The 21,051-nt window shown below is 47.0% G+C and overlaps 8 protein-coding genes across 8 annotated transcripts; 5 read left to right on the forward strand and 3 right to left on the reverse strand.

Annotated features, from left to right (window-relative positions):
- Positions 1 to 90: 90 nt before the first annotated feature.
- Positions 91 to 6,514, reverse strand: J7337_000001 (Type I Iterative PKS; the record flags this gene model as incomplete). Its single annotated transcript, XM_044817767.1, has 2 exons — positions 91 to 6,284; positions 6,344 to 6,514. Coding segments are annotated over 2 exons (6,365 nt in total), but the record flags the coding sequence as incomplete, so codon positions are not given.
- A 1,283-nt stretch (positions 6,515 to 7,797) lies between these two features.
- J7337_000002 (uncharacterized protein) lies at positions 7,798 to 9,489 on the forward strand (the record flags this gene model as incomplete). Its single annotated transcript, XM_044817768.1, has 2 exons — positions 7,798 to 7,858; positions 7,943 to 9,489. 2 exons carry the CDS (start codon positions 7,798 to 7,800, stop codon positions 9,487 to 9,489), a joined length of 1,608 nt encoding a protein of 535 aa, XP_044685470.1.
- Positions 9,490 to 10,372: 883 nt separating this feature from the next.
- On the reverse strand, positions 10,373 to 11,202 carry J7337_000003 (uncharacterized protein; the record flags this gene model as incomplete). The annotated part of the gene is made up of 3 exons (XM_044817769.1): positions 10,373 to 10,884; positions 10,938 to 11,103; positions 11,161 to 11,202. 3 exons carry the CDS (start codon positions 11,200 to 11,202, stop codon positions 10,373 to 10,375), a joined length of 720 nt encoding a protein of 239 aa, XP_044685471.1.
- Positions 11,203 to 11,935: 733 nt separating this feature from the next.
- Positions 11,936 to 13,048, forward strand: J7337_000004 (uncharacterized protein; the record flags this gene model as incomplete). Its single annotated transcript, XM_044817770.1, has 1 exon — positions 11,936 to 13,048. The coding sequence occupies one exon, from the start codon at positions 11,936 to 11,938 to the stop codon at positions 13,046 to 13,048; it is 1,113 nt and encodes a 370-aa protein (XP_044685472.1).
- A 941-nt stretch (positions 13,049 to 13,989) lies between these two features.
- On the forward strand, positions 13,990 to 14,892 carry J7337_000005 (uncharacterized protein; the record flags this gene model as incomplete). The annotated part of the gene is made up of 4 exons (XM_044817771.1): positions 13,990 to 14,255; positions 14,310 to 14,443; positions 14,494 to 14,617; positions 14,682 to 14,892. 4 exons carry the CDS (start codon positions 13,990 to 13,992, stop codon positions 14,890 to 14,892), a joined length of 735 nt encoding a protein of 244 aa, XP_044685473.1.
- Positions 14,893 to 15,055: 163 nt separating this feature from the next.
- J7337_000006 (uncharacterized protein) lies at positions 15,056 to 15,788 on the forward strand (the record flags this gene model as incomplete). Its single annotated transcript, XM_044817772.1, has 2 exons — positions 15,056 to 15,309; positions 15,368 to 15,788. The coding sequence occupies 2 exons, from the start codon at positions 15,056 to 15,058 to the stop codon at positions 15,786 to 15,788; spliced, it is 675 nt and encodes a 224-aa protein (XP_044685474.1).
- A 628-nt stretch (positions 15,789 to 16,416) lies between these two features.
- J7337_000007 (uncharacterized protein) lies at positions 16,417 to 17,606 on the reverse strand (the record flags this gene model as incomplete). The annotated part of the gene is made up of 3 exons (XM_044817773.1): positions 16,417 to 16,937; positions 16,990 to 17,472; positions 17,561 to 17,606. The coding sequence occupies 3 exons, from the start codon at positions 17,604 to 17,606 to the stop codon at positions 16,417 to 16,419; spliced, it is 1,050 nt and encodes a 349-aa protein (XP_044685475.1).
- A 458-nt stretch (positions 17,607 to 18,064) lies between these two features.
- On the forward strand, positions 18,065 to 19,724 carry J7337_000008 (uncharacterized protein; the record flags this gene model as incomplete). The annotated part of the gene is made up of 3 exons (XM_044817774.1): positions 18,065 to 19,199; positions 19,245 to 19,465; positions 19,527 to 19,724. The coding sequence occupies 3 exons, from the start codon at positions 18,065 to 18,067 to the stop codon at positions 19,722 to 19,724; spliced, it is 1,554 nt and encodes a 517-aa protein (XP_044685476.1).
- Between the last annotated feature and the right edge of the window lie 1,327 nt (positions 19,725 to 21,051).

Genomic DNA, 21,051 nt, shown 5'->3' on the forward strand with positions numbered 1-21,051 from the left:
CCTAACCCTAACCCTAACCCTAACCCTAACCCTAACCCTAACCCTAACCCTAACCCTAACCCTAACCCTAACCCTAACCCTAACCCTAACCCTAATCTCTTGATACCATGTACAAAGCTCAGGTCACGACTTGACAGTACATGGTGCAGAGGAATACCGTGGTGCTCATGCACAAAGTCTCGCTTCTCAATGGAACCCACAGTGACAAACACCTCAGCTCCAGCCGCCTTGGCCAGTTGGATAGCAGCCTGCCCAACACCACCAGCACCCCAGTGAATTAGGATGCTCTCTCCAGCTTGCAGGCGCGCGATATCATGAAGTCCGTAGTAGGCGGTGGTGTAAACAACTGGTACTGCCGCTGCAACCGCATAATCGATGCCTGAGGAAATCTTGGCGAACTGCCATTGAGAGCCCCGTGCAAAGGTCTTGAAAGTTCCTCTAAGGAGACCACAGACACGATCCACATCTGTTCCTACACGAGTCACTACACCAGCGCACTCTTGCCCAAATGCTTCGCCAATGACCTGACCGAGAGCGATCATGACATCAAGGAGGTTGAGGCCAGTAGCGTGAACGCGTACCTCGACATCACAAGGTCCGAGGGGCATTTCATATAGCTCATCATCTTGGAACTGAAGACTATCGAGGAGACCAGGCACAGCACACTGTAGAGTCAAAGCTCTGTCGTTGCTAGCATCCTGCCATGTCTCTGACCTGGCTGACTCGCCCTTGGTCTTGGCGGCGATCAGATGGTTGACTGTGTTGGCTTCGGTGATGCGTGGAATATAGACAGCGCCGTCCTTTTCGAAGAAGGTGTTCTCATTTCCACCTCCTGAACTCAGGATTCGCAAGATGATGGAGCTGGTTTTGTCTAAGGAATCCAGGTCATCGACGGACAAGGTGACAAAGTTTAGTCCTGGGTTCTCAGCACGCATGCAACGAGCGAAACCAGTCACCATGTCAGCGCTAGGGTTCTTGGGTGAAGGGCCGCCTCCCTGGTTGACCCAGAGCAACGTCTTGGTGGAACTGATCAGCTTCTGGAAAGCTTCGTAATCATCATCATGAACATGTTCCAGAAAGTCGGACTTGATGTCCCCCAGGAAGATGCAACGGGTTTGCTGCAGATCCTTAAGATCTGCCACAGCATCGTACAGTTTGGCAACATCAATGCTAGTACCGAGGCTGGTAGCTCGCTCCTCAAGAGCTGTAGCAAGGCTCTCTTGGGTAGCTGAGGTGGATCCTGTACCGCAAGTGATGATCTTGATGGGTGACGAGGAGTAGGAAGTGGCTGGTACATTCTCTTCACTTCCATCACCAAGAGCTGTGCAGATGAGGACACTGACCATCTGATGCCTGTGATCTGGAAAATCATAAATGTGCAGATCAATACCACTGAACCCACTGGCCTTGAGCGATCTGGACCAGTCACTTGGAGCAGCCAGTGGTGTGAATTGGCGGAAGTCCTCAACCGATAACCACCAACCTGGTAGTAGACCAAAGGCGAAGCCGGTTCGTATCATGCCAGTGTTTGTCATCTCATATAAGATGAGCTTGCCTCCAGGCTTGAGCAACTTCTTCGCGTTGGATAAGGTCGCCTCAAGGTTCTTGGTTGCATGGATGACATTGGCAGCGCAGATGACGTCGTACTGTTCTGCTGGCCCCGAGAAACCTTGTTGTTCTAAGTCGTCCTCAATATTGAGAGCGCGGAAGCTCATGCGTGCAGCACTATCCTTGAACATTTCTCGAGCGTTCTCAAAGAATCCAATCGATACATCTGTAAATGCATAGTGGCTAAACCGTGGCGTGCCAATCTCGCCATTACCTTGTGTCGTGAGACACTTGAGGATAGGTCTTGTGGCGCCACCTGTTCCGGCACCAACCTCAAGAACACGGAGAGCTGGGTTCTTATGCGCCAGAGCATCGATGTAAGCCACCATGCGGTCATAACCAATCTCAGCCCCGACTCCGGAGCGGTAAACGTTCTCGACTAGTTTATCTTTGAAGAGGAGCTCCAGAGCATCAGACTTGCCAGCGAGGATATTGGGGAGTTCTCGTCCAACATTGACGACTAGCTTTCCCTCAGCTGAGCCTTCTGTGAGTAGCTTGGTCTCCATTCGGCTGATGTACTCATCATCAGCCGCTCGTTCACGCCATTCAGGCATGGCATGCGGGATAAGGCCAGCGTCATATTTCTGCAGTTGGTGCTTGATCCAGGCGATATACTTCTTGTGATATGGAACGGACTTGGCGTCGCGGTTCGCATCATATATTCTGTCCCAGAAGCGTTTGATGTACAAGAAACACATCATCTCCACCTCCTGGATCAACTGTGCCTGTTGAGGTGTAGCACCACATTTTGCATCAGGCTGAAGTGTCTTGTCTGCCGTCTCTTGGTCTAGAAGAACTGGGTCTACCTTGTAATCAAGGTTGAAGCAGAGTCTTCTTGCAGCGTCAGACGAGGAAGCGCCTTCGCTTCGTGCGACAGTAGTGATGACAAAGTTGTCCACAGTACAAACGGCCTTGCCAGTATCAACATCCATACCAACGATGCGCGCCTCAGCTTGCCTAATGCCAAGGAATTTACCTGAGCAAGAGACTCGAACAGTATCGAACTTGGATGTTGAGGGATCGGCAGATACCCAGAGGTCGCCGATTTCGGAGGGAACCATGACCTGGTCAATCTCACGGCCACCTTTTGTCAAACTGACAATGATACTCTGGAGTATACCATCCAGCACGGTGGGGTGAATGAGATGGTCTTGCAGATAGCCTAGAGGCATCAGGCTCTCGAGGTCTTGCCTCTCCACTGTAGCCACAGCTTCGCCAATGTCACCGCAGCGAATGTCGCGGAGGGTTTGGAAAGTAGCGCCAAAGTCAAGACCAACAGTCGACAAATGCTCATAGAGCTGTCGGAATGAGGTCTCAACTTTTGAGGCCTTTTCCACGTCCGCGAGCCTATTCTTACATGCTTCTTGGAACTCGAAGTCTTCTCTTCCGTCGTCCACGACAGTATAAGGTTGCTCGTACTCAGTGACGACCAGGCCGTGGCAGTGCTCACGCCACTCACCGCCCTCATAACTGCTCAGGGAGAATTTCCTTACAGTCCTCGCCACAGTATCTGGGTGATCCCTTGAGGGCTGCATATAAAAGTGCGTTTCGAGACCATTCTGCGTCGCTGGAACGCGAAGAGCAACATTGAAGCGAGCGTCAAGAATGCGGAAGCCCTTGACTACCCTAGTTATGTCTGCCATCTGTCGACTGGCCTCTATGGCCATGACGAGCATTCCTGCCGCGGGATAGATGGTAGCACCGGTGATTCGATGATGTTTCACCCAAGGATTCTCTGAAAGACGCATGTAGTTACGCCACACAGCATTGGCTGGGTCCCAATCTGGCACTGGCGCACCAAATAGTTCATGTCGCATAGCAGGGCGGAAGCGATATCCTTTACTGATACGGCTCTCATTCCAATAGATGTTGGAATGGTTGAAAGGATATCCTGGTGCGTTGACCACAAGGGAACTGTCTTTTGATATACTGGCATCAGACATGTCCACTTCGTAACCCCGACACCAAAGCCAATTGGCGGCACTCAAAGCAGTGTCAACCGCAGAAGCACCGCGACGAAGCACTGACTCGTATCCAATACCACTCACTTCTGGTGTCAACTCCATGATCTCACGAATGGGGCCACGCAGGGCCGCATGAGGACCAATCTCGAGTACATGAGTAATCTTTGGGGGCTTGACGGTTGCTTTGGCCGAGGACCCAAGCTTCCTAACTGGTGCGCTGGAGCTGGCATTGGAGCACATGAGCGAGAAGGCTTTAGAGAATTGGACCGGCGAAACCAGGTTATCAACCCAGTGATCGGGGTTCTGAAGGGCAGAGACAGAGCTAACTGTTCCTCCCAGGGACGAGTAAAAAACTGGAGTAACCTGGCCTGGTGAGATGTTGGTTCCGGCCTCGAGGTCACCAATTGCGCTTCTGTATTCTTCGGCGATGGTGGCCATCAGAGGTGAATGGTAACCGTTATCAACCTTGAGCTTGCGGGCAAAAATACCATCACGGTCTGCAGCAGCCTTGATCTTGTCAATGTATGCTGCACTGCCGCTAAGCGTCACATTTCGAGGGCTGTTGATACAGGCAACGACGATGTCTCTACCAGCGGCGCTGCCAACGTGTTCCTCAAGATAGGTCATGGCATCTGATGAGCTCATGGCCACTGAGAGCATAGCCCCGTTGGTATGATTGGGAGACTTGGCCAGCCGAGAGGACAGAGCACCGCGATAGAATGCTAGCTTCCAGGCCGACTCCTGCGAGATGGCACCTGTAGCATAGGCAGCACCAATCTCACCCGATGAATGGCCAACCACTGCAGCGGGCTTGATACCCCAGCTGGCGAGGAGGTCAACAAGAGCCACCTGCAAGGCTGTGCAGATTGGTTGACTCAATGCAGGATCATCGATGCGTGACTTGTCCTGGTTCTGGAGCAATTCGCCAACAAGGGACCATGGGCATCCGAGCTCTCGCAAATACAAGTCTGCAGCAAAGATGGATGTGCTGAATGTCGGATAAGCAGAGAGCAATTCTCTACCCATGGCGTACCACTGGGCACCCTGTCCTGTAAAGACAAATCCAAGCTTAGGATCTGCAGTGGCTCTAACAGGTGAGGGGCTAGCCGCCAATTTACCGGCCAAAGCCGCGATGCTGTCGGTGACTATAGAGAACCGCCAAGGGAAGGATGTGCGGTGGTTGATGAGAGTGTAAGAAAGGTCACTCAAGAAGCGCTGTTCTTCCTCAGACCCAGCAACTTTTGATCTGCTAGTGGAAGCAAGGAACTCCTTGTATGCTTGTGCCATGCGGGCTGCTCCAGCTTCGTCGAAGGTGGAAAAGAAGAATGAGCGACTGGGAGGGGCATGACCTTTAAAGCGCTTGACCAAGATATACTCGTCGTCACTGGAGCTAGAAGCAGACTGATGACCGTTGGTGTGGCCATTGATGCCGTTAGAGTGACCATTGGTACCATTGGTTCCATTGATGGAAGACTTTAAACCCTCGACCGGGGGGTACTCAATGGTTTGGTGTTTGCCTTTCAAACCGTGTTCGAGGAGATAGTGATAGGCATCATCGATGATGATGTGGGCATTGCTTCCACCATAACCAAAGGCATTGATCGAAGCTCGCCTGAGTCCTTTAGTAGGCCAAGCTTCAGGCTTGGTAGGGAACTTGAGGTGCCAATCATGAACAGGAATCTTGGGGTTGGGGGTTTGGAAGCCCATGTTGGGAGGTATTATGCCTTTCTCAAGGACCATAATAGCCTTGATGAGACCTGCAATCCCAGCCGAACCTTCAAGATGGCCGATGTTTGTTTTGACTGCGCCAACAACCATTGGCTCCTGCTCGGAGCGATACTCTGAGAAAGCGCCACTGATAGCACTGGCTTCAATGGGGTCACCCACAGGAGTCCCGGTACCGTGAGCCTCAAAGAAGCGTGTCTGCGTCTTGGATAGACCAGCTGATCGATACGCGGCGTTGATCAAGTCAACTTGTGCCTGTCGAGTGGGCTGTGTGATACCAGGTGAGTTGCCGTCCTGGTTGCTTGAAGAGCCTCTAACGATGGCACGAATACAGTCGCCATCTCGAATAGCGTCACTCAGCCTCTTCAGCACAACCATTCCAAATCCCTCACCACGTGAGTATCCGTTGGCTCGTTCATCAAAGCTGTAACATCTCCCATCGGGAGATAGAAAGCCAAGGGCTGTGAGTGGGATGATGGTATCGGGGTTGTAGAACAGGTTACAGCCAGCTGCTAGTGCCATATCACACTCGCCTAACCGTAGGCTGTTACAAGCGAGGTGGCAGGCGTTGAGACTGCTGGAGCACGCTGTGTCAAGACTTATGCTCGGACCATGAAGGTCATAAAAATAGCTCAGTCGATTGGCAAGCATGGTTGTTCCAGTGCCAGTAGCAAAGTAGCGCTGCTGTATTTCTGTCTCCTTGAACATGATGGCTTCGTATTCACGAGTGAAACAACCGATGAAAACACCAGTGTTTGTTCCAAGAACTTTTTCCATTGGACATCCCGCTATGATAGAGTCAGATCCAGATTCTTGGTGGTCAAAGAATGCAAAGTTCATACCGTTTTCGAGAGCACGGTAGGTATTCTCAAGCAGACCACGCTGCTGAGGATCCATGCCACCCGCTTCCGCAGGTGTAATAGAGAAAAAGGGGGCATCGAACGCCGCTATATCACCCTTCAGAAAATGCGCCCTGGTGACATTAAGCTGCGATGCTGATTAGTATGTTCTTTGCTAAGACATCACAAATGATTAGGAATACTGACCGAACCCGAACGCTCTGGGTCCGGGTGGTAAAATGACGAGACTTTGAAACGATCGTCTGGAATATCTGTGCACGCTGAGCGGCCAGTCACCAGCATGTCCCAGAACCCATCGGCGTCCGTAGCATCGCCGGGGAACTTGAGATCAAGGCCAATAACAGCAATGGGCTCCATAGCTAGATTTAAGGTTGATTCAGAAACAATAATGCAGTAATGTTGAATAATTGGGTAAACGGAAATGGGGTTGAGATACTTGAAGTTTGTCACATGGCTAATAATAGGCGTTGCAGAGTTATTATAGGCTTATGCTCAGACACAATGCGTGAGTTTCCCCTACCCCTCTTGCCCTCACCCCTCATCGTAACTACATCCAACAGCTCGCCAGATAGTGCCTGTTGGATCGATCAGGTATCCAATTCACCGTGGGGGTGAGTATTCACTGAACGATTACCGATTATCATGTCCATCATGTTCATCTGCAGTGGCGTTGATGAGTTGTCAAAGCTTGAGTGGTATTGAGGCTATCCCCAATGTCGTTATCAAGGATTGCATGCAAGACAAACAGCCTAATAGCTCCTGAGAGGTTATTCCGTCTCACGCAACTTTGAGAAGGTATCGTCAATCTCAGTTACAATATCTCCGCGGATAGTTTCTTACACTCTGATTCGGCCACTTTTCAGAAATATCTCTTATCACCTGGTGTCATGTCGTTACTTGGAGGGGCAGATCCTTCTCAGGTCAAGATAGCCATGTTGACAATTATTTAAGTGACAATACAGAAACCATCACGGCTCTCATCAATGAATATTCGTATATTTACATATCCGCCAGGTATTTCAGACATGTTTCTCGAGTTCTGCCATCCCATATGCAATGCATGCCTTGGAGCCAAAGTCCCATTTGTGGGTTTAGCCCGGACCAGATAGGCAGGTGGTCAGAGTGGTTTTGACCATTACTTGCATCTGGCAAAAGATACCACTTCTCAAATGAGTCAAAATTGAATAGCTGTAACAGTCTTTGGAAAGATTCGCCGGGGGTAGGGCTGCAAGTCCACTGCAACCACGTAATCAATACACCGTAGGGCCAGAAAATATCAGCCCACAAATGCTGACCAACATGCACTGCAACACTGGTTCGTACGCGATACGTGCCATTGCATATATCACGCATATCACATTTTGGCGCTTATCTGTTTGAGTTTGGAGTTGTCGATCACGATGCACGGATGCAGTAAGATAACATTGCGTTCTCACACGAGCCATGCTCATGGCTCATTCGTGGGAATCTGCTTCCGCATCTCGATGTGACGGCTGTAGTCAAGACATGTGACTGACGGCAACCAAAGGCAATTTTCAAACTCAAGGATAACGGGTACCTCGACAAGCCCATCTCTATATCCAGCCCAGAGTTTGCAAACTTCATTATATGTTCATTTGTACCACAGGAAAGCCATCAGCATGTCGTTGCCTAAAGCCAATATTCTCGTTGTTGTCACCGTGGGAGGGTCAACCAATTCAGGTACGCAAATCACTTTGGTGTTGATAAAAAAAGATGTTAACTCACAGGCAGCACCAATTCTGGAAATATGCTCCATCTTGGCAGCTAGAGGTCACACAATTGACTTTGCAACACTCAAGGGCAGAGAGAATCTGGTTGACAATTATCCTTTTGTGCAAAAGGTTCACGTAGTTGGACCAGAAATCTCTGCCGAGGAAGATGAAAAACATTACATCCTCTTCTCGCGCTGGAACTGGAACACTGCCCAAGGAAAAAGGGATATTGTCAAAGGCAAAATGGCATTTGACGCCTTCTGGCCTTTTACCTATCGTGGTCTGAAGGATGTAATCACGACCACCAAACCTGATTTTATTTTCTCCGACTTCCACGTTGAAGCGGCTCTGGATGTCTGCAATGAGTTTCGGCTCCCTCACGCAGTCATGTGGCCCCAAATGCCGTGGTTGATGATGCCTCAGAAGTACATTCCGGGTCAGCCTGGCATGCAGCAGAGATGCTTGACCAGCGAGCACGCAAGCATTTATGACAGGTTGTTTGAGATGACTTTTTTGCTTCGCTCTGCGCCATTCTTTCTTCACTGGATCTTCTGGACCAAGGCAATGCGCCGAAAAGAAGGAGTCGCACCTCGGCCTAAACTTTCCAAGCCAGACTACCTTGTGTTTCTGAACAACTTCTATGGCATGGAAACACCACGAGACACTCCACCTCTGGTTCATGCTGTAGGCCCTATCTTGGCCGATTCATATCCCTCTCTCGATGGAGATATCAAGACCTTTGTTGAGACGCATCAAAAGGTCGCTTTAGTTGCGTTTGGGACTCATGTTATCCTTGATGACGGGAAGATCTTCAGAATCATCAACGGTCTCGCTGATGCCATTTCTTCCGGCGTGATCGACGGCATTGTCTGGGCGCTCAGTGCCAGAAGTCGTGGTCGACTTGATACCAGTATTCAAGTCCCATCGTCACATCTGTCTCATCTGACCATTGATCAGCTGTTCAAGAATCAAGATCGGGCGTGGCACTTTGCTACCTGGGTACCGCAGCGTTCTGTCCTCGAACATGATTCTACAGTCATTTTCGTCACACACGCTGGACCTTCATCTGTCAATGAATCCATCTTCCATGGCGTCCCTATGGTTGCAATGGGCATATTTGGGGACCAGATGGTTACCACACTGAGACTTGAACGATCAGGCGTTGCAGTTCGTCTAGACAAAGAAACTTTCGATGCAGCTTCCTTGACAGTTGCCATCAGAACCATACTCTTGTCTGACAAAGAGTCGTTCCAGAGAAACGTTAAGCGTATGCAGAGAATTGGCATGGTGGGATCGCGGAAGAAGCATTTTGCTGCTAATCTAATTGAGGAGCATCTATATGACTGGGACGGTAGATTTGAGAATTCACTTCTAGATCTTCAAGCATCCGCCAACAGTAAGAAGGGCTATTCGCAAGCTTCAAACCCAAAAGATGTGTATCCACGAGGCAAAGAACTGCGTCCTATGCACCTTCAGACACCTGATGTGCGAATGTCTTGGATCAAGCTCAACAACATCGACATAACGCTTTTATTTTTCATTCTATTGGGTCTAATTTCATGGATTACTAGGGAAGCTGTTGATATGGTGCGGCTATGATTTATCTCGTGTATTTAAGCTCTTCTTATCAATCTACTTACTGCAGTAAGGTTCGGGTTTTAAAAGAGGCTTCAGCCCCCAGGCCATAAAGGTAAAGGACACTAATAAATATATATAGGCAATATACTTATTACCCTTATAATCACCTAAGGTCTTGCTTTTAGCTAAAAAGCTAGATAGTCTAATAATTAACTCTAAAGGTATATAAATAAGTAGCTACTACTTATTTATAAGGATAATCAGGTTAGAGTATATAAAATATATATAAGGTAAGCTACCTATTAGAAGTAAGTCTATTAACTTAAGATAATACTCTTAAGATAACTTTTACTATAATTATATAATAGATAATTAGTAAGTAGCCTATACTGCCTTTATATTTCTTAATATATCCTATACTATATAATATTATAAGGCTATATTATAAGAAATACTAAAAGCTTAGTAATAATAATAGCTATAAGAGTCTTTATAATAATATTTTAGAAAGCTATATTAAAGATAAAGTTTTTATAAATCTTATCTACTTTGCCTTTAATATATATATTTATAGCGCTAATTTATATAATTACTAGAAAGATATTACTTATAAATAAAGAGTAGTACTGTAAAATAATAAAAATAGCGCAATCTGATTAGTAATAGTAAACCGGGCCTAGGTATATAATATAATAGACCTATAGGAGAGGATAAATTATTATTATCCCTAATAATAAGTTAAGCGGTAAGTAGTAAAGGAAAAAGTTAGATGGTTAGGTGGCGTTAGGCGGAAAAGCTTATCTGTTGGAGATTCGGTTATAATTAGGACTAGGTTTTCAGTTAAATAAAGCTTCACTGAATGAGTCACAAAGGTTTTGAACACAAAGCATCAATCTACTTACAGCTACTGACCGATCACTGCCTTGGTAACAACCTTCTCTACCGCCCTTGCCATGTCATCCACCATTTCAACAGGTACTCTTGGGATCTCATGTCCAGCTCCGTGATCCAGAAGAACTCTTCCCCAGGGGTGGCACAATTCAATCATTGCTTTACTATCGTTAACATCGGGGTCCTTTTTGCCAAAGATGTGAGCTGTTGGTACATGGATGACTGGACCTTTCGTATCTTCAGCCCTCAGAAACTTGACCTCGCCGGCAGATAAAGACTTCTCGCAGTAAGGGAGTCCTGCACAGAAGAATATGGCGAACTGAAAGGGTGGTGGGTTGGAGTGGCGGGCACGAGCAATAATCATGGCAGCTAGAGATGCACCTTGGGAGAAGCCCAAGACACCTTCAAAGGGACCTTCCTCGGCAATGTACTCCCATAGGTCGTCAATGGCTGCCAGGATGCTCTTTGCCGAGTGTGGATGGTAGTACGCAAGGCTCTCATCCCGACCAATGAAGGCTTCTATTCCTATGTTATGTGTAAGAGGCTAGAGTGAGTAAGTAGATATCACAATGACTTACCAGGAGCGGGCGGCATAGGCTCCCCACCATCAACATATTCGTATATATGCGATTGTGAATGGCTGAGTTGATGTCGGAGCGCAGCTACAATGAAGTCAATCCATGTACTCAACTGAACTGTGTGAAGGAATGTTATGTACACGTCTGCATCTCGAGCACCTAGAGTCTGTGTTAGATTATGCCATAACAGGGTGTTTATTGCCTTGATACAACGGTTACCTACCTTGCTGTTGGTGCCCATTCCGTGAAGGCAAAGTATACGCATGGCGTGGAGGGCAAAGCGGTTAGGAACTTCAGGTGATGGAAAGTTTGAGTTTACCTAAGAATCAAGAGACTTTAGAAGATGTATAGAGATAGTAATTTGGGAACCCGTGCTGCGCTCCAAGAGGTGGCCAGTGCTCGAATAAGCACCTTCTTGTTCAAGTACTGATGCTACGTGGCATGAGCACATATCTCCAAGTCAATTGTCAAGTCAGAAGTGCAGAGCTCAATGTGACAGATAAACGCAGTATGCTTACGCGAAGTTTCCATCAATACGATATGCGTTTGCTTATCAATAGAGCTGCATCTCCCACCGTTGTATTCTGCAAGGCATATGTATATAGTGCTGGCTATCTTATTCCGACCCTGGAGAATCTTATCCGCCCACCACCAGCACCAGGACCTGTAAGAAGTATACATCATCCCGAGCCAGGGGGACTTTTCGGTCGTCTAGGAGATATACGAAGTCCACGATTGTATCAAGCCTTCAATTCATGTACTCAAGACGGGGTGAATGAGCGAGGACAGGATAAAAAGGAGTCATAATCCCATTCATAAATATTAAAACTCGATACGTCTGCAGAGATCTTTGAAATCGCCTTTGTTATCTTTACGGTTGCATATTGTAACCAGTGCAAGATATATACCGAGAGGTTCATTCCGTTCCTCTAGAGTCAAGCCAGACGTAAAGAATAATATCCTGAAAGACATTTTTCAAAACACCCAAACCTACCAATATGCCGAACCTCGAAAAGGAACTTCACAATGGTAATGGCAACGGTACCAATGGAAACACACAGATAGAGAAAGACGCTTCTGCCAACCCCCACAGTCTTGGCGTCATCGGTGGTGGATGGTATGGCTGTCACATCGCCGCAACCCTTCGCGCTCTCGGCCTTCGCGTTAAATTGTTTGAACAGCATAAGCGACTACTACATGAAGCATCTGGCAATAACCAGTTCAGGCTGCATATGGGCTTCCACTATGCTCGTCACAGTGGTACGCGTAACCAGTCAAGGGATGGTTTTCTGCGTTTCGTCGAGCATTACCCCGAGCTGAGCCGCACTGTGCCCTGCAACATCTACGCTGTGCCCACCCAGGATTCTCTGCTTGATTACAATACCTACAAGGCCATCATGGCCTCAAGCGGGGTGGCATTCACTGAAGGGGCCCCTCCGGGTATTCGTATCACCAACGTTGATGGTACTATGTGTGTGCCGGAGAGGGTTTTGCTGCTGAGCAAAGCCCGTGCTTACTTCGAGGGAGCACTCAAAGGTGCCCTTGAGCTTGGGCGAAAGGTTTCGAGCATTCAAGAGGTGGACGATGGCGTCTTGATCGACGGCCAACACTTTGACTTTGTGGTGGATGCAACATGGGGGCATTACATGGACCTGGATCTACAGGTCATATACGAGGCCACCTTGTTACTCTACTACGAGGGGCCTCCCGAGTTTCCGGCTGTGACCTTGGTCGATGGTCCCCTGGCTTCTGTCTACCCCACTGAAGTGCCGGGATTATTTACCTTGTCTAGCGTTCCCCACACGCCTCTCGGACAATTCAAGACTGCAGCAGAAGCTCGGGCGGCACGGGACGACGTTAGCCCCGCAACCATATCAGCCAAGCGGGCGCTTATGGAGGAACAGATTATGCACTACCTCCCCACGTTCCTCGAGACCTTCCGTTACATTGGTCCACAGCTTGCCGTCAAGACCAAACCGCTAGGGGCCTATGATGACCGCAGCTGTCGAGTCACGCGTCGCGGCCGAGTGTTTTCTGTCATGTCGGGAAAGATTGACACTATCTTTTTCGCCCATGAGCGAATTCTCTCGCTGATCGACGATGAGAGTTGAAGCATGCTTATCTCTGAGGCGATTGTGCCATTCTAACTTTGTCTGCTAGATAGGGGAAGGTCTACTCATACAGTCCCTTATCTAATGTAAATCTACAAAGGCTAAATATATGCTTAAATTCAGTGTCTTGGCTCTCACCAGCCAGCTAATCAGATGCCGTTCTGTGTCTAGGTTGATCAACGGATAGTTACAGGGGAGTTCAGGATGTAGTTTCCCACCATGGAGTTGTAGATATTATACAGGGAAGATTGTAACGCTGGGGAGAAAATACCTAGACACCCAAACCTAACTGTACTTCAGACGCAATAGTCCAGGTTGGTCAAACAGTAAAACATGTGCAAGTCCCCCTTGACCGGGATTTACTTATCATGCATCTCACTGAGTGAGACACTGGTGCAAAAATGGCGTACTTCTTTTTTACCCCGATGGGGTGAATCAAAAAACTGCAAAAGTCAATATCGCAACCGAAGTGTCATTGCAGAAGTGAGTAACAGAACTAAAAAGCTCATGATGAGGTAAACACAAAACTCAACCAAAGATCTTAAAGCTAATCTCTCCATCTTGCGTAGCTTACCGCTCCAATCAAGAGTGATATGCTATATACTATTTACAGATACAGGGTAATCAGGCTCCTTATCTATCCCCCCGCCCGCGCCGCGCTATAGCCCCTGGATTTCACAGGAAACGCACAGACCATAGAGTGGAGGCAGCCCGGGAATTAGCAATTTCTGTCTGTTTCTTGTTTCCTGAGGCTGAAACCTTTGTTGTTGTCTCTTCTCGTAAAGCTGACCACAAATTCATCCCCCACTCTTTTCTCCTTTGTTCCGTTTACCTGTCTGTATTGCTCACACCAATGCAAAGTCTGAGCCCTCGACTGTATTCTCTCTTTCTTACACCAGCTGAGCTTCTAGAACTCTCTCTGGCACAGTTCCCTTCCCACCATGTCGACGGCACCAGATTTGCCATTAAAGCATCTTCAAGGCTCCCCGCCCGGTACTCCCGTCAAGACAAACAACGAGGCGTCTGCTGGCGATGCACGTAGATCACCCCCCGACACGGTGACCGAAGCCGAAGCTTCATCCGTCAACCACGGCTCGGTCTTGAGCGACAATAACAGGAATGTTGAGGTTGCAGTTGGTCCGTCAGAGAATGCGACCAAACAAAAGGTGTACCATACTGGATGGAGGCTTCATGCTTTAACATCAGCGTAGGTTATTTTCGCTCAGTTGCCCTCATTCACTGCTGACTGCCATTGTTATAGACTGTGTTTGAGCTTATTGCTGTCGACGTTGGAGACTACCATTGTGAGCACGGCTCTGGTCTCAATCGTCGATGCCCTCCAAGGCTTCAATATGGCCGGTTGGATCGTGACATCCTACTTGGTAACATACACCGGTATGTTCTCTCTGTCGTATAATGCCAGTATGAGAACTAAAGGGTTTTAGGTTTCCTCATCATCTATTCCAAGCTCAGTGACATATTTGGCTGTAAACTTATGCTATTGGTTGCGATCACGATATTTACTGTCTTCTCTATGGCATGTGGTGCTTCTGACTCCATGGTACCTCTGTATGTCAATTTTCTCTCTTGGTACCATCCTCGTGCGCGTGCTCATCACCCATCTTTCCTATAGGATCGTATTCCGCGCTTTTCAGGGGATGGGAGGCTCCGGTATCTACTCTCTATCAACAATCATGGTACCGCTCATGGTGCCCCCAGAGAAGTACGCGACCTACATCTCTATCATGTCGTCAACCTTTATCCTCTCAAGTGTCCTCGGCCCAATCCTTGGAGGAGCAATCACAGACCACACGACATGGCGTTGGGTGTTCTACTTCAAGTGAGTTCTATTCTCCTTCAGACGCCTTTGGAGGCACCATTTAGTGACTGATCACTGGTAGTGGCCCTGGGGGAGCGCTTGCGGCTGTTCTTCTCGCCTTCTCGGTCCCATTCAACTTTCCCTACGGGGAGTCTGATCGATTCTTTCATTCCCTCGCATCGAAACAAATGTGGAAGCGGGTTGATTTTGTTGGTATGGCTGTGTCATTGGCTGCCTCCATCCTCATCATCTTTGCACTCGAGCAAGGTGGTGTGGCCTACTCGTGGAGCAGTGGTGCTATTGTATCAACCTTTGTACTCTCTGGAGTCTTGTGGATTGCCTTTGTTTTTTGGCAGCGACTGCTTTCCAAGAGCCATGGCGTCCGTGAGCCCATGTTCCCGTGGAGCCTGGTGCACAACAGGTTTGTTATGGGACTACTTTTGTAAGTCTACAGCCAGTCGATCCTAAGTTCGCGGTCGGCTAATTTGGCTTTTGTGAAGAAACGGGTTCTTTACAGGTTTCCCCTTTATGGCTGCTCTTATCAACATACCGCAGAGATTCCAAACGGTCAACATGACATCAGCTATCAACGCTGGCATTCGTACACTGCCTCTACTTCTCCTATCTCCATTGGCGACTGCTATCAACGGGATATTGGTCTCCAAGCTGGGAGTCCCTCCTCTCTACACGCTCTTCCTCGGAGGTTCACTGCAGACAATAGGAGTTGGCCTATATAGCTCCTTGAAATCATCAGTCTCTATTGCCTCGGCCCAGTATGGCTACGAGGCTATCATGGGCTTCGGTTTCGGGTTCAACCTCAGCACAATCCTGATGATGGTGCCGCTCGTCGTCACTGAGAAAGATTTAGGTATGAACCCCCAATTCGCCTGCCAAACCATCAATGCTTTTCAACTGACATAACCTTAGCTGTCACAATGGGTTCTGTGACACAGATTAGAGTGCTGGGAGGCACAATCGGGCTTGCCATCTGTTCCGCTTTGCTCATTAACCATATAAAGACAGAAGCTGTCAAATTCTTAACAGCAGAGCAAGTTGCACAAATACTGCTGTCCTCGGAGAATATTGGAATGCTCTCCCCTGCGGCACAATCTCGTACAAGAGTACTATATGCGGACGCCTACTCGGAGCAAATGAGGGTAATGCTTTATTTCTCTATTGTATCTCTTTTATCACTGGTGCTCCTTGTTGAAAGACAGCCAAGGAAAGCCCCCACTAAGCCTGACAGAGCAGGATAGTATCAGGCCCTGCCCGTCATACACTCGAAAGCTAGCAAACAGAAAAGTGCCTTCTTACAAGTAACCAATCTCTTACTGTGTATCTCTTGATTCACATTTAATCACGGAATAATACTAAGCAGAATATAATGTCACTCAGTATAGTCATGATCAAATTCTCAAATGCTGTATGCTTAGTTGTAGAGGACATGAGATGCGAGATAACTAATTGAACTCATATTTGTTATAAATGTCTGAGTTTGTATGGGGCTGAATGACGCAGATGAGCTTGTTCGGAATGTACGATACGATCCTCACTTAAACTTAACAAGCTTCATCAAGCCATTGCATTTTGCAGACTCCAACAGACCCTGCAGAAGAGCAAGATCATCGAGGGCTTCTGAAGGACTCTGACGCGAGTCTGGAAAATTCTGCAACATGGCCTGACAAAATGCCTCAAATTCGGCCTTGACACCGTTGTTATAGATGAATTCTTTGGTCTCGTTCGTTGACTCCCCAGAATCTGGTTTGATGATTGAGGCGACACTAACAGGTGTCCAAACAACAACGCCACGAGTACTGATAATCTCGATCTCCAGCGTGGATTTATGTTCTGCCCCAAAAGAGATGCAAACTGTTCCGTGTCTAGAACCAGTAGTGGATACGACAGCGTGAATAGTGTCAATAGGATGAAGATGCTCCTTCAGTAGACTGGACAAGGCCATTACCTCCTTAGCTTCTTCCCCAATGGCATTGAGAAGAAGCCGAAGGCTGGCAATGAAGTGAATTCCGCTATCGAGAAGGAAACCACCTTGGAATCCCGGAGCCTTGCGCCCTGCGACGTATCAGTATTTGTGTCAAGACTAAGCACAGTACTTCTCACATACACTCCGTCTTGAAGTATTTATTTTCCTTTTCAATCAATGCATAGTAGCTCAGGCGGAAAGATATAAGTTCACCCCCCATCTCTCGGGTTTTCATTTCAGCATACTTCAAACTCTCATTGAACCGGAAGTTTTCAGCAACGGCCCATATCGGAGGTTTGGACTGAGCATTGTACCATTGAACAAGGTCCATAGCAGTTTCAGTATCCTGTGCTATCGGCTTCTCACTCAACACATGCTTTCCGGCTATCAGAGCTTTCCGGATAAGTTGGGGCTGGACTAGAATGGTAGCACATGCTGACACTGCAGCTATGTCAGACCTTGCGAGGAGATCGTCGAGTGACTTCCCACTTATGGGAGGGCTATCAAAGTAGATGTCAACACTGTCCCGGGCTTTCTTCGCAAGCGATATTGCAGCTTGCTTCGATCGTGAGTAGACAGCTTTAAGACCGAGGTGTCCAATGGCCTCAATAGCCGGCAAGTGCTCTGTAGCATGTCAGCGCAACATTGACTCAAAAGCTCCTCTGCAATGCAACCTCGTCATTGATAAGCAGCTCAAGGGGGATCGACGTACGCTCTCTCGCAAAGATACCGGCTCCAAGTAAAGCTATACCGACCATATTGTAACACGTCGTTAACACAAAAGGCAGGTAACAGAAGGATACGCTCACGGATGAAGGGGAGGGAGGGGGACAAAATATGATCCTTGGACGGATAGAACCACTCCTTGACGGACGATGTTTTAAGCGAGGTCCTTTTGTTTTAAAAGCTTGTTGACCAGGTACACGTAAGATACAGGGATCACGGGTCGGGCCACGGGCCGCGTCACGGGCTCTCTCCACGCCCGGCCGAGTCTCATCTGTGATAAGACCGAATGTAACTGTAACCCATTTGCGTAACTATGCATTATCTAGATATTTCTCACTTCCGCAACATTCACACGGATGCTATTCCTCCGAAGCTTGAGCGTTACGCAACAGTTTGACAACGTTGGATAAAATGGATACCGGATTCCAGTATAGCTACTTGAGGACTATATTTCTTTAGTTTACCAATATAGTTATAACATTCAAAAATTATGGCTATAATCTCATGGAAAGCAATCGACGAAAGTCTCTCGCTCAAATGGAAGATTGTCATCACCCTCCTTACAATCTACACTCTCCGTATTTTAGGAACTCGGATCATCACAAAACGAGCAAGGCGGAAGTTCCGTGAACAGCACGGCTGCGCTCCCGTGACTTGCCAGCTCCCACTGAGGGATCCATTCTTCGGCATTGACTTCATTCTCAAGCTTATGAGGGTTTTCAAAGAAAAGCGACTGTTGGAAACCTTTGCCAACCTTTACAAGACAGTTGGTATTACATTCCTAGTTGAGCGTGGTTCTCAGCAGACTATATTTACAATCGACCCGGAAAACATCAAAACAGTTCTTGCTCTCAAGTTCAAGGACTATGGACTTGCTTTTCGGGCCCCATTGTTCAACCCCGTCACGGGCGGCGGTATGTTTGTTTCTGATGGCGAAGAGTGGGCGCATTCGCGGGCTTTGATGCGTCCAACCTTTGCCCGAGATCAAGTGGCCGACCTTGAATTGACAAACCGACATGTCACAGACCTCGTGTCGAAGATACCCATCAACACATCCTTCAATTTGCAGGAACTTCTCTTTGACTTCACGATGGATACTGGCACTGAGTTCCTCTTCGGCGAGTCAACAGACACACTTTGCAACCCTACCAAAGCAAGCCAAGAGTTTACCAAAGCCTTTGATTTCACCCTCAAGGACGTGGCTTACCAGGCAAGATTAGGCCCGTTCCGTCGCTTCCAAGGCTCTCGAAGCAAGGCACATGATGCCTATCAGGTGTGTCGGTCTTATGTCGAGCATTACGTCGATCAAGCCATGGCTCTTCGCACACTGCCTTCGAAGAGAGAAGCACCAAGAGAGAATGAATACAAAAGTCGACACGACAGTCTGCTGAGGCAGCTTGCTAGTTCGGGTGTATCAAAGGAAAAGATACGAGCAGAGTTGTTGAGCGTTTTGATAGCTGCAAGAGATACGACCTCGAACCTTCTGGGCAATCTCTTCTTTATCCTTGCACGCAGACCAGATATCTGGACCAAGATTCGAGATGAAATTAAGCAACTTGATACAAACGAACCAACTTATGAGCAGCTTCGTCATCTCACATATGCTAAATACTGCATCAACGAATGTCAGTGTTGTTCCTAACTCAAGGCACTCGCTAACGTCACTCTAGCATTGCGTCTCCATCCTCCTGTGCCTAGTAATGGGCGCATGGCATATCGGGATACAGTTCTTCCTCATGGTGGTGGCCCAAATGGGGATCAACCCGTTCATGTTCCGAAAGGCTCTATGGTCAACTACACTGTCTATGCCATGCACCGCCGTAAAGATCTGTATGGTCAAGACGCTGAAGAGTTTCGGCCCGAGAGATGGGAGTCTCTTAGACCTTCATGGGTAAGTTCAATATGTAATGTATGGTTTTGCAAGAAAATAGCACAATACTGATTACAATCAGTTCTTTCTACCTTTCAATGGGGGTCCACGTATTTGCCTCGGTCAGCAATACGCCATCACCGAGTCTCTACTGGTCATAATGCGTTTTGCTCAAGAGTTTATCTCGATTCAATCGATGGACCCAAAGCCTTGGACTGAGGAGATTGCGCTCGGCTGTGGCAATGCCAATGGTGTCTATGTTAAAGTACAGAGAGTATAGTAAGTAAGAGTAGTAAAGAATAGGAAATAGTTAAATTACTATTACTTTTACCTTTTACTATATAGCTTTAGTTTTACTTTATTAAATATTATATTTACTTTATTATTTTATAAAGTAATTTTACTTTTAATAAGTTTAATATTATATTTATTTTTTTTATTAATAATAAACTTAATATAGCTTAATTTACTTATAATTAAAATTATTTATTATAAATTAATAAAAACTTATAAAATCAACTTATAAAAAAAATCTTTAAATTAATTATTTTTTAAATATTTTATTTATACTTACTTTTCTTTTTATATTAAAACTTACTATAGTTAAAATAGAGTAGTTAATAAAAGCTACTTAAATATATAGTTAAATACTTAAATAATTAAGCCTTATAAAAAAAACTTCCCCTTAAGCCAGGTAAAAAAGTCCTAAAGCACTTTAATATTACAGACAAGCTTTTTACATTTACATAATATACAGATAGTATATTGCTTTATGCTCTCTTTAAAGACAAACTTATAAACCACTATAGACAAACACAGTGATGATTAACAGCTTCTGTTCCGGTCACGTTGACACTACTATAGGCGATGATCTGCCGCTTTACATCCGCATCCCGGCAAGTGCAATTAAAGCTATCCGTGGACGCACTGTGTATAAAGCAGGATAGATCGCGCTGAATGCGGGACTTATTGCTGGCCCTCAGACCTATGCGGAGCTGTTGGGCGACATGGAGGTGGAAGAGCCGTGGTAGTCCATCACAAGTAAGGAGGGCAGCAAGTGCAAAAGAAGCTGTGAAATGAGACTATTGACGAGATGGCTGGAATGATTGATCTTCCATACTAGATGAGCAAGGTCTTGTGAGCCTCCTCTACCCAACTCTTACAAGCTCGAGGACATCATGAGCTATATGTAGTTTGTTTGTTTTGCTAAGGTCTTGATTCAGGTCGGATTATATGATCTGGGATGGCACCCTGATTTTATCTTATCAGCGCGGTCATGGTGGCGGCACATCTTCAGAACCCAGTGCTACAAAGACAGGATATCTAAGAAATATAACCCTATATTTATAGAGCAATATATCTCTATACCTCCCTTAGTCTCGGGTAGTGGGAAGCTATTGCGTCAGCCCTCGGATGCATCGGGACTTTTACCTTTACCTATAATATCGGCTTTCTTTTATTTACCTTGCTTTTTCACTAGCCTCGGGTAAACACTGGCAGAGGAGGAGGAGGAGGCGATCGATGTAACAGCACGCCAGGCTTTAGATTAATTTGACCATAGAGAGTTAGTTCCGAGGCCTAGGTTAGTATGCCGAATAGCCGTATTT

Source organism: Fusarium musae, chromosome 1 (assembly GCF_019915245.1).
Source record: "Fusarium musae strain F31 chromosome 1, whole genome shotgun sequence".
NCBI classification, from domain to species: domain Eukaryota; kingdom Fungi; phylum Ascomycota; class Sordariomycetes; order Hypocreales; family Nectriaceae; genus Fusarium; species Fusarium musae.